The 13,045-nt window shown below is 35.3% G+C and overlaps 1 protein-coding gene and 1 pseudogene across 1 annotated transcript; one reads left to right on the top strand and one right to left on the bottom strand.

The window, feature by feature from the left end:
• Window positions 409-4,747, bottom strand: LOC109233274 (WAT1-related protein At1g09380-like). Its single transcript, XM_019399089.1, has 7 exons — window positions 4,401-4,747; window positions 3,058-3,120; window positions 2,244-2,360; window positions 1,898-2,147; window positions 1,396-1,551; window positions 836-987; window positions 409-725 (listed from the first exon to the last, which is right to left on the bottom strand). The coding sequence occupies exons 1-7, from the start codon at window positions 4,574-4,576 to the stop codon at window positions 527-529; spliced, it is 1,113 nt and encodes a 370-aa protein (XP_019254634.1). The 5' UTR covers window positions 4,577-4,747; the 3' UTR covers window positions 409-526.
• LOC109233703 lies at window positions 6,193-11,440 on the top strand (annotated as a pseudogene).

Here is a 13,045-nt window from a genome sequence, read left to right as displayed (position 1 = left end):
TATTCATGATTATATATATATATATATATATATATATATATATATATATATATATATATATATATATAATATAATTTAACCTTATTAAAATTGTGTCATTGTCTTCATATGCTGAATAATAAACTTAGCAAACTCATAAGTAAATTAAAAAATAAAAATATAGCAAATTTATTGGGAATGAACGATGAAGGAATATAAAGTAAGTATATCTTATAAATTAATTGGATAATGAAGAATATTTAGAATTATTGGAGATAGATATAAAGTTTCATTTAACAGAGAATACCAACGTTTTGGTGTCAAAATAAAATAGACAAGTAATAGGTGTGTTCTTCATTTAATTATAGATCTCGAGTTCAATTTTAAAAATATCTTACTTAGGTGTAATTGTCTCAAATACTCCACATGTGAAAGGTAAATGGTTTTCATATATTGTAAGATATAAATAATCTTATGCACAAATTGCAAGAGATTAATTTCATATTATAAGTCCAATAGTTGTAGTAATAAATACATATTTGCCCCGTCATAGTTCAGTTTTGGCAGCTGAAGGATGACCGTTGAAGCTGGGATTTTGAGGTAATTGCAATTCCAAATCAAATTTAGTGGACTGATTCTTCTCTTTATTTATCATCACCTCAATATCGTCGTCTGTACTTGTCTCCATTTTTTGTCCCCAGAGAAAGCCGTAAAGCCCAACCACAATTATGATAGACCCTACAACTCTGATAAATAGAAATACATAAATGAGCTTATCAAATGAACAAAGAAATGAGAAATATTTTAAGAAATAAATAGCTTGGGATATGAAAGAAAAGGATTTGGGTTTGCTTACACTCCAAGGTACAATTTCTCACGAAGCAAAGTCCAACTGAGAAATGCAGAAATAACCAACAGCAATGGGTTGAACATCGAGACATATAAAGGACCTTTTCTTTCGATGCACCACGAGCTCAGAAAATATGCAAATGACGTACACACAACTCCCTGTAGTCAAAATCCATGAAACTCATTACCATAAACACATTAAATAGGATACTTTCTAGTCTTTCTTTAATTCAACAATGATGAATTTTTTTTTAAAGAGACTTCGAAAATAAGGCATTGGCTTAGTATATAAAGGTTAAAATTTGCACTGATAGTATTTATAAACAGAGGCGTATGTAGTGTTATAGTACCGAGTTCATCTGAACCCACTATTTTCGACACGGAGTATAAATTTAGTGTATAAATTCACCAAAATTGCAACATATAGTGGGTCTGAACCCATAACTTTAAAAATATAATAGGTTCAATACTAAGAACCGTAAATGCTGAACCCATAAAATTAAAATCCTGGATTCGCCTTTGTTTATAAAGTTAAGAATTATTTATAAAGTGGATAAGAATTCATACGTTATAAACAACTGAGATAGCTCTAATGGGGTTTAAAGCCCATTCAGAAAGTTTTGGGACGACGCAAAAGCCAATAATCACGCTCTCCACACTTGCCATTAAGCACATCAACGTTATGCATGTATATGGAGCTGCATACTTCTCGTTTACCTTTCCCTAATTAAGCCACAAAAAGAAACAAATAGGGAAAAGTAAGAACTTGCACTTTTTCTTTTGCAACAATAAGAAAATAAGATATATAAAACTTCACCAGTTAAAAGGGAGTCTGGCGTAACGGGTAAAAGTTATTGTCATGCCATGTCATGTGACCAGGAGGTCACGAGTTCAAGCCGTGGAAACAACCTTTTGCAGAAATACAGGGTAAGGCTACGTACAATAAACCCTTATGGTCCGGCCCTTCACTAAACTCCGCACATAACAGGAGTTTAGTGCACCGGGCCGCCTTTTTAGAACTTCAATAGCTAGGGGTAAAAATTTACAATTTTTAGAAGATGAGTATTACCTGAATGATTAACCAAATAGCATAAGTGAGACTGCTCATTATGACTAGAAAAGGTCCAGTAAAAAAGTTGCCATGGCCAGAAGAATTAACATCTTTGCCCGTACTTTCTGCATATTTCCAGTGAAACCCTAATTGACCAATCACCACTTTGCCATGATATAATGACAATACCATAGCACCTCCCACACATATTATCGTCCCCAATAACTTGGCTTGTCCTGCTATATTTCTCAACCCCAATTTTTCAGCCCTGACACAAAGGTTTAATTTACAGGTATTAATTTATCTTGTTCCAATTTGATATATATTTACTTTTGAATTGTACTTAAAGTTGTATAGAAATTACCCCATGGGTACGGCTATGAGAAACGTGAAAGCTGGGATTAGATTATCAATTGCGGAAACAACTGTTGGAGTTGAATTCTTTAACCCTATGAAATATACATATTGGTTCACTGTGATCCTGCATATTATGGCACGGTAAAAAAAAAAAAATTTAAAAGCAAGCAAGAATAGGACAGTATAATTACAACCATTACGGCTCAATATTTTTTTATAAGTTGAAGTCAGTTATATGATTTTCATTGTTCATATCACTTTATTTAAGTCCGTCGCAATCCTAACTAAATTAAGTACTACAGTCTATATTATATTTTATTATAACAATAATAGGTGAACGGGCCTTTTGTTAATTAAAGGACGAGAATCATGAGATTTATAGCCAAACCTAACACTATATGGACTAGTAAATATCCAGAGTTGGCTGATCTTAGCCCTAGATGAATGATGACACACAATTTGCCACATGAGATATTGCATATTTACATTTATGTAGACCCTTAGCAAATTTGAAAATCGAACAGACCGCTTCACATTATCAGAATATATATAAATTTAATTTCGCTTGTTTGAGTTTAATATAAAAGTTGCCTTTGCGTAAATTATAAATCATACTAGTACTGAATTATGGAGAAAATAATGCGTTTCTCAGTTTCCCCTTGTGTAACTCAATCATGTAATGACGTATTCTTCTAATAATGAAAACAAACAGAGCAAAAACAAAGGAGCAAAACAACAGAATTATACAGTTCTTTATCTAAAAGAAAACTTTGGTTGAATGCAGTTATATATGTTTTTCAACTTAAAAAAAAAATGCTTACCCGAAAATAGAACACAAAAATATTTGGAAAAGAATAGAGCGAGTCAATTTGGGTCTTGATTTCCTGTCAAGATGAAGAGATAAAATAATTACAACAAAAAAAAAGGTAAACAAAAAAAATGAAACAAGAGACAATAATAGAATATTATGTTATCTCCAATTGGAGGGACAAATAAGGTATAGACATCAATATAATTTGCCAAGAAATGAAAAATGAACGTTCATTTCATCGAGAAATGATCTCGTATCTTAACGTCCACTTAGCTTTAATATGTGTATTTCCTTTGCCCATAACGTTAGTCACGTGAGCTCATCAAGTTTAGTACTGCAACTAATTACGAAACAAAATTAACAAGAAGAGAAATACGCATGCTCAAAGGTCGAAATCAATAGAAGAATTTAGTGTAATGGCATTAATGAAAGTCTATCAGATAGATGTGTTTGTTCAACTTTCATGAAAAGAGCTTCATTCTTCCCATATTGTTTGGCAAAGTTTAATTCAATTCGAAGTTTATAAAATTAAAAAAATCCTATGAATAAATTAAATACAACTAAAAATACCCTGCACCAAACAATTTGCTTTGAATCCAACGGACCTATAATAATCATTTAGTAGGAAATGATAATGCAAAAGGTAATTAGTTTTTCAATATAAAATATGTCAATCTTTTTTAAAAGACCAAAAAATGGTGTCAAATAAATCAACATAGAACCTAAAAAAAGACACATCGTAAAAATATGATAAATGAATGTAACATGAGCATCCACTAAATAAATATGCAGCCGCTGAACGTATGGGGACAAAGAAAGGGACAGAAATAACAGAAAGAATGCCACTAGAAAATGAATTGCTGATCAACAAGAAAACAGAAAAGAAAAAAAAAAGAGAAAAAGCAAAAGCTGCTGTCTTTTTAGAGCACTAATTTAATTTAATCGTCATCCAAGAAACAATTCTCGGAACTGAATAAATGATTGACTAAATAAGTCTTTTTTGTTATAGTACGTACTTCAATTGTGCATTTCGACAAATGTTCATGCTTTATGCATGTCAGATATTTTTTAAACTACAATTGAGCCAAAATTAATCCAAGGAATGGTTCGCGTGAGTAGGATTAAAAAAGGGAATTTTTCATTGATTATTTATGTCTTGGTCAGAAATAGGATGAAAAAGTCATTTTACTAATTGATAATATTCACGGCAACTCATAGTTTAATTACTAGTATTAGTAAGAGTTTCTCATTGTCATCTTTCTCCAGCTTCCTCTTTCTTTTCCACATATGTAATAAAAATTTAAAAATAAAAAAAAAAAGAAGTTTAAAGTTGTAGGTAACAAGAAGGGATACCTCTCCAAGAAGAAAGCAAAGGGAGCAATGGAGATGGTGGCAAAAATAGGTCTGTATGCTGACTGAACGAAAGGATTCATGCCACCGTCCATAACTAGCTTTGTTATTATAATCATTCCAGCAAACGCTAATTGCACAATCACCATTACTACAAATGCCAACAAATCATTCCCCATTTTCTTCAATATTCTTGATCACCCCAAACACCTCAATAGAGACTATTTTTTTAATCACCGAACTAATTTTATAGTAAAATTAGTGATTTTGGGGAGAGGAAGAAGTAGAAGAAAGGAACTAGAGGAAATAGGGAGGATGAATTTTGATGGATGATAAAAAGGAGAAGAAAATGGTAGGTTTCTTGGGCGACACATATATGTGTATATATAACAATTGCATGGCGTACATTTGTCATCATAAAAACTTTAATGATCCAATTCAAAAAGCTACTTCCTCTAATAAGTGATCAATTTACCTTGGACACACCCATTAAAAAAAATACTAAATTCTAGACAAAATTAGTTAGTGTGATTAAACTACCCTTAATTAAATATTGCAGCATAATTTAATGTGAGGAGTAAAAGACCTTTAGGTATACGTACATAAGGGTAATTTTGGGGAAAAAAAAACTTAAATTTTTTCTTGATTATATAAATGGACACTTATTTTGGATCAAAATAAAAAGGCAAATTGATCACTAATTGTGGACCGGAGGAAGTTTCTAATTAATAACGCACAAAAATAAATGAGTTTGAGTTATCTCACAAAAAATGGATTTTGATGTGTATATTATATCTTGATGGTTCATTTTTAATTTATGATGGACTAAATCAGAATAAAGGAATTATTTAATGAGAATACAATATGATAGTAAAGATGTATATAGTTGTGTAGAATCAATTATGTAGTTAGTCAGGTAGTTTAGGTGGTTAGTTAATTAGTTGATACATCATCTATATATGTATTTGAATACATTGTACAGACATACAAGTAAAAATTTTATTTCATTTCTCTCTTTCAATATTTCCCTCTCAAAGACATTCAATACCACAGTCTCCTCTGCTGATTAGGGTTCATCAATTACCCCCAAAATCAACATGGTATCAGAGAAATTAATCGCGATTGCGAGTGCACGACATTGTTTCTGGGAGACTCTGTTAGTTCAATGATTCAGTTAAGAGGTGAGCTATAAAATTGAGATTCAACAATGGCAGCAAAGACAGATATGGACCATAATCATCCACTGTTCCTTCATCCTTCAAACACGACGGGAGCTCCGATAATATCGATCCAATTGAGTGGTTCTGACAATTACATCACCTGGAGTCGAGTGACGAAAATCCAGCTGCTTGGGAAGAACAAGCTAGGGTTAGTCGATTTGACTCTAAAAAAGAGGGATTTTGATGTAGAACTAGGTCACCAGTGGGACCGAAGTAATGCCATCGTTTTAGGATGGATCATGAGCTCAGTATCGAAGGAATTGATAACAGGGATTGTGTATGCGAAGAATGCTAGAGCTGTTTGGGAAGATTTGAGGGAACGATTTAATAAGGCAAACACTTCACGAGTGTATCAGCTGCATAAGGCAATAGCTACAATTACTCAAGGAATTGATAGTGTATCAGTATATTTCTCCAAACTTCGTAATCTCTGGGATGAGTTTGATAACATGGTGCCACCTCTATGTGATTGCGCCAAGTCTAAAAATTTCATTGAATTCATGCAAAAACAGAAAGTCTTATAGTTTTTGATGGGATTGAATAAAACCTACGAACAAGCTAAAATCCAAATTCTGATGACTAGCCCTACACCAAGCATTAATAAGGCATATTCAATGCTGGTTGAGAGAGAATGCCAAAGATCAGTGGCCAACATCATGACAGCAAGGGATGCAAATGATTCTGCGGCTCTTTTGGCTAGTAAAGGTGATATACACCAGAACTATCCGAGACCAAAAAGGAACTGGAATGTGCAGTGTGACTATGATAAGATGAAAGGTCACACGAAGGAAGGATGCTACAAAATTATTGGATATCCTGCAGGTTTCAAAGGGAAGAAGATGATGATGATGATGAACAATGCATATAATGCGTGTGCTGAAAACAATCACCCAAATGTAATTGCTGGAAATACAGGAGGCATTGGTCAACCTGAGGGATTTAACAAAGGAGAAATGGCCAGAGCACCACAATTGGCTACAGAGCAGTATGATCAGATCATGAAGATGTTGAGTCTGAATATTAATCGAGAACCACAACAGGAAAATACAGCCATCATGGCAGGTAATGCTTACTCATTTCTTGTTGATATAGCAAAGGCACACTGGATAATAGACACGGGAGCAACCAATCACATGGTTGCTGATCTAAGAGTGTTGAATAATGTTAAAGCAGTTAACACTAAAGACACTAAGAAGGTTAATTTACCAAATGGGGAAGTACTAAATATGACACATATTGGGAATTGCAAAGTCACAGGAACAGGGAAAATCAAAGAAGTGCTATTTTTACCTGATTTCTAATACAACCTTATGTCGGTGTCTAAGGTGACAAGGGATCTTAAATGTCTAGTTGCATTCTACCTTGACTTTTGTCTGTTCCAGGACCTCTTCAATGGGGAGGTGAAGGGGATTGGTAGAGAGAAAGATGGACTTTATCTACTGGTATCACAAACAAATAAAGCAGCTGGAGCAGAATCAAGGGAAGTAACAAGAGGACTAACAGCACAGGAAAATAAAGAAGAAGTGATGGTGTGGCCCAAGAGGTTGGCACATGCTTCAGGAGGAGCTATGAAAAAACTTCTAGGTTACGACTTAGAAATATTCCAATCTATAATAGATAGTTGTGATGTATGTTCATTTGCCAAACACCACAGGTTACCTTTTCCTCCAAGTACAAATAGATCAAACAAGGTGTTTCAATTGTTGCATTTGGAAGTCTGGGGACCTTTTGCGGCCTAACGCACACGCAAGTATACGCGGTCGTCAAGTAATAAAGTGACTAAAAGTCGGATGTCGAACACACGAGGACTTCTGATTAACTATTAACTAAGTTAGACTATCCTAATTATCTAAACAAGAATTAAATCTAGAAATACTTGATTCTAAACTAATTAAAATAAAGAAAAATAAATGGTGAACTCTGAACAAGGGAAAAACAGATTTTTATGATATCAATGTAATGAAAACGATCTAGGTTCATGGGCTATCTAACATTTCTATTGTATTCTTCAATTGAATTGACTAACTAATTTATCTAGTTTATTGGTTGACAGGGTTAATATTGCTCATAAGAATCTTTCGAGTTCTAACTTGCCTATTCAAGCTAACCTAACGCCTATATGTCTATGGAGTTAGAATCAATAAGAACGCATTTATAATTCCTGTACATCAACCAAGGAAGGCAATTAGGTATATGTCTATCCTAATCGCGAATCTATTCTCCGATGCCCGGATTCAAGAACTTGCTCTACTCAATCCTACATGCAATCTAGAATTCCCACTTTCGAGTTCAATTCTAGATTCGTAGATAGTATTCAATTGGTGATCAAGCAATTAAATAATTAAGCGCAAGATTGAATAAATAAACCAATACGACCAATCAAGAAAGAAAAATCAATATCAGAATAATAATAGTCATGAAAGAACCACAACCCTAGAACGTGAAGTTTAGCTCCACATAGACATGGTAGCAAAACAGCCAATCATCCAAAGAAACATAAAAATTACCAAGTTTGATGGAAGAAAGATGAAATCTGATGAATTCCGGCCTCCACGGCGGCTCCTTGCTCTCCCTTGGTCGAAAGTTACTCTAAAAAATATTCTCTTCTTCCAAAATAGGTTTAGGACCTCTTTTATACGAGTTGGGACTGTGTAGAACCGAAATAACCTTGTCTCGAGCGAAATAGGAGAGTACCTCGTACCCAGCGTCCAGACCAGCGGCTAGCGCTGGCCTTGGCGCAGAAAGCAGAAACATTTTGCCTTCAATTTGCTTTCAGTGCGATAAAGCATGCGTCACTGCCCAAAACGCACAAACTCCAATTTGATGTCTATTCCTTCCAAGTGCTCCTTCACGTGTTGCTTTCCGATGTCTCCATGCTAATCATTTTTCTTTCCTTCTAATTGAATGATTCTCCGTGTGATGCCTCCCTCTTCTTCCTCTTTTAGCATATTTTTTTCCAATTCAATCCATATTTGTCTTAATTCAACAATTATTAAATAAATAGTAGAACCTCCATAATTGAGTAATATTGGACATAATTTATATAAAATATAACCCAAAATCAATAAAAATGTAAATCAAGTAATATTCAAAAATACATAAATACGTCCAACATCAGGACCATATAATACACCAACTTTTGATGGAAATAAGTACTTCTTAATAATTGTAAATGACTATTCTTGTGTGATATGGATTTTTCTGATGAAATTTAAATCTGATGCCATCATAGCCCTTAAAAGTTTCCTTAAAATGGTTGCAACTCAGTTTAGTGCAATGGTTCAGACAGAAAGGTCTGATAATGGAGGGGAGTTTCTGAACTCAAAAATGCGTAGTGGAGAGAAAGCACAGGCACCTCCTTGAAGTTGCCAAATCAATCAGATTTCAAGGTCACATTCCTATCAGGTTTTGGGGACACTGCATACTAGCTGCAACTTATGTGATCAATAGATTACCATCAGTAGCTCTTGAAGGCAAATCCCCTTATGAGGTGTTCTTTCATAAAAAAACTTCTATAAGCCACTTGAAGACTTTGGGATGTCTATGATTTGCTGCTGTCTTACCAAGGGAGACAAGTTTGCAAGCAGAGTAACTAGAGCAGTGTTCATGGGGTATTCTAGTGTAACCAAAGGTTACATTCTATATGTCTGGAGAAACATCTGTTCTTTGTGAACAGAGATGTCACATTTAGGGAAGATATTTTCCCATTTCAACTACAGGGTACAAAGATGAATCAAACGATGGATCCCTTCCTTGTAAATGATAATGATTAATTACCAGCAGGGAGCTCAATACCAGCATGTTCACCTATATTGGAATCTCCTCCGGGAAGTATCTCTACAGTTGATCCATGTCAGAAGTAGCTCCTGTCAATGAATTTTCATAGGAGAATTCAACCTTAGGGGGTACTCTTGAGAATAAACCTGCAACACATACATGCATCTACAGAATCAGCTGACCTTAATAAGAATATACAGAACATTCCAACAGTAGATGAGTCAGTAATGCCAACTGACAATATTGAGCAGGCTTTACCACCCATAAACAACATTGACACTGCAATTCCTCTAAGAAGATCTCAAAGAGGATCCAAAGAACCTGTGTGGATGACAGACTATATTACTCAGAAGCCATCTACTAATTCAGTTGTATATCCTATTGAGAATGCTGTCAGCTATAATAGGTTATCCTCATCTCATCACATCTACCTTAGAGCCTTTTCAGCAATCATAGAACCTCAAAATTTCCAGCAGGCATCTCAAGATAAGAGATGTGTTGAAGCTATGCATACTGAAATTCGAGCTCTTCAGGAGAACAACACTTGGGAACTAGTTAAGCTACCACCAGGAAAGAGACCTATAGAATGCAAATGGGTCTACAAAATGAAACTTAAAGCAGATAGTCAGATAGAGAGGTTCAAAGGGTAGCTAAAGAATATAACCAAAGGGAAGGGTTAGACTATAATGAGACCTTCTCCCCAGTAGTTAAAATAGCTACTGTCAGGACTGTTCTATCTCTTGCTGCTGTAAACAATTGGTTCATTCATCAACTAGATGTCTATAATGCTTTTGTATAGGGAGGCCTCAATGATGAAGTCTATATGGAGCTCCCACAGGGTTTTACAAGTTAGGGGGATCAAGGTATGGTTTGTAGACTTGTAAAATCCCTTTATGGACTTAAACAAGCTATAGACAATGAAATCTCAAGCTAACAGAGGCACTTCTGCATTCTGGCTTTCATCAAAGCAGTCTGGATCATTCTTTGTTTATCAAACAACAAGGGTCATACATTGTAGTAATTCTAGTCTATATGGATGACATGCTAGTAACAGGAAGCAATTTACAACTGATTGAAGCCACCAAAAACTCTTTGCATCAAGCATTCAAGATCAAATACTTGGGATAATTGAAGTTTTTCCTTGGAATGGAATTCAGCAGATCAGAGAGGGTATACTAATCAACCAGAGGAAATATGCTTTGGAGATAATCTCTGAGTTAGGGCTCATAGGTGCTAAGTCATCATGGACTTCTTTAGAGCCAAATGCAAAGTTAACTGTGCCAGAGCTTGATAAACTGACAAGAGTTGAGAATGATACTTTACTAACTAACATTGGGCAATATCAAAGGCTCATTGGAATGTTATTGTATCTGACATTAACTAGGCCAGACATAGCATTCTCAGTGCAAACACTTAGTCAATGTTTATAGAGCCCTAAGAAGTCTAATCGGGATGCAGCATTGAGAGTGGTAAGATACATTAATAAGAGAGAACCATGAATGGGAATTTCTGTTAAGTAGCAGCAGCAACAACTGTTTGAGTGTGTACTGTGATGCTGACTGGGCATCATGTCCCAACATAAGGAAATCAGTATCAGGTTTTCTAATGAATTATGGAAATTCTTTGATCTCATGAAAGTCGAAGAAGCAGAACACGGTGTCAAGAAGTTCAGCTAAAGCTGAATATAGAAGCATGGCAAGCGCAGTGTCAGAAGTAGTGTGGTTGACAACACTGCTGAAGGAGTTGGGGACAAACGTAGAGTTACCAATTGAAGTGTACGGTGATAGCAGGGTTGCATTGCAAATTGCAGCCAATCCAGTATTTCACGAAAGAACGAAACATATAGAAATAGATTGTCCCTTTATCAGACAAAAGATTCAGGAGGGCTTGATAAAGACAGAACATGTGGGAACTAGTGATCAGGAAGCTAACATTCTAACAAAAGGATTAGGAAGACCACAACATGAATATCTTGTAAGCAAGTCAGGTGTGCTGAACATATTTGCACCACCTACATTGAGGGGGAGTAATGAGAATTCAATATGATAGTGAAGATGTATATAGTTGTGTAGAATCTTCTAGAATGAGTTATGTAGTTAGTTAGTTAGTTTAGGTGGTTAGTTAGTTAGCTGATATATATATATATATATATATATATATATATATATATGTATGTATATGTATATGTATATGTATATGTATAAAATTGTAAAGGACAATGAAGCCTCCATGAACATCTACTGATATAAAATATTTGCACGACTCGTCTACAAGCCACTAGAGATAACTAAAAGTATCATGGTCGGGACAGGGCCTCGACCTACCCATCAAATCTGTATATATAAAATGGACTCCAAGGACTAGACCTGGTAACTCCGAGGAAGTGGAGCTTACCAACCAAGCTGATGTTTGACTCTGTCTACTGCGACGGTTTGTCCAACTCTCAATGAGGACCTACAGGCATGAAATATAGCATCCCCGGCAAAAGGGACGTCAGTACGAAATAATACCGAGTATGTAAGGCAACAGAATAACTAAAAGCTGAAATTGAACTGATAATATAATAACTGAAAGTAACTGAGTGTCAAAGATAATCTAAAGATATGCTTACCTGCTGATATTGACTCAACTCTCTCAATATAGTAAGTAAAATAGTTGTACGGCCTTATAAGGCTCGGTATGTGTAACTGCTCTGTCGTAGTAGGCTCGCTCATAGGGCTCGGCCATACTAGGCTCTGTATCTCGGCCTTTCTAGGCTCGCTCATAGGCGCTCGGCCACAGTAGGCTCGTTATATAACTCACCATTTGATCAGAGATTGCCCAATAGGGGCTTGCCCATCGATTATAGCTCGATGGTGGTGAAAATACTGTAATATTGTATATATATAGACTCTCTGCTCTCTTGGCTGAAAGGAGACAAAACTAAACTGAATATGACGTCCTCATAAGGGATAATGCTGTAACTTATGAGACTAGGAAAATGTAAATAAATTCAGGAATATGAACTTCTTCTTATGTCTCGTTATCAAACAGAGGTAGTTACTGGATCATGCCAAAATGAAAGAAAGGCTTAGCCTTAACATACCTTAACTCTGTTGAGTCCTTAATACCTTCCAAGAAATTCTTCAAACAACTCAACTCGATCTACCATACCATAAGGAGATCCAAAATCAGTGCTGAGTAAATGCTAAGTTCGCAACTTAAACTAGTAGCTCGTTTACGTAAACTTGGGCAGCATATCCCCTGTAACAAGGCCCTCCTCCAATACCATATACCAACAACACCAAGAACATAACAATAACCACATGTATGCATCATTTTCCAACCTTATCTCCATCACAATATATCATAAAACAGCTCATACACCCTAATCACTTCATACATAAAACGACAACAAAAGTAGTGTCAAACAACCTAAAAAAATGTAACGACGAATGACCAGCCCACCATTCCGTCATTATGTGGTGTTTATCCACGCCTTTTATCCTCCAAACTCCATAAAACATCAGAAAAATAGACAACCCAAAAGCAACACGAAACAGCCCACAAACAGTCCACTACAAGTCGAATAACTCGAACTCACGGCATCCGATCACCGTCCCGTGAGTTCTAACTATTAGAAAATGAATTTATCAACCTTTCTTGATATTT

The sequence above is a fragment of the Nicotiana attenuata genome, chromosome 10, assembly GCF_001879085.1.
Source record: "Nicotiana attenuata strain UT chromosome 10, NIATTr2, whole genome shotgun sequence".
Lineage (NCBI taxonomy): Eukaryota > Viridiplantae > Streptophyta > Magnoliopsida > Solanales > Solanaceae > Nicotiana > Nicotiana attenuata.
Note: the sequence above shows the minus strand (reverse complement) of the source record. Positions and strands in the feature narration are given on the sequence as shown.

Coding starts and splice junctions, on each gene's coding strand:
- LOC109233274 (XM_019399089.1), bottom strand. CDS start 4,576: ATGGGGAATGATTTGTTGGCATTTGTAGTAATGGTGATTGTGCAATTA. Junction 3,121..4,400: donor TTTGCTTTCTTCTTGGAGAG/GTATCCCTTCTT, acceptor TCATCTTGACAG/GAAATCAAGACCCAAATTGA. Junction 988..1,395: donor CTATCTCAGTTGTTTATAAC/GTATGAATTCTT, acceptor TTTTGACTACAG/GGAGTTGTGTGTACGTCATT.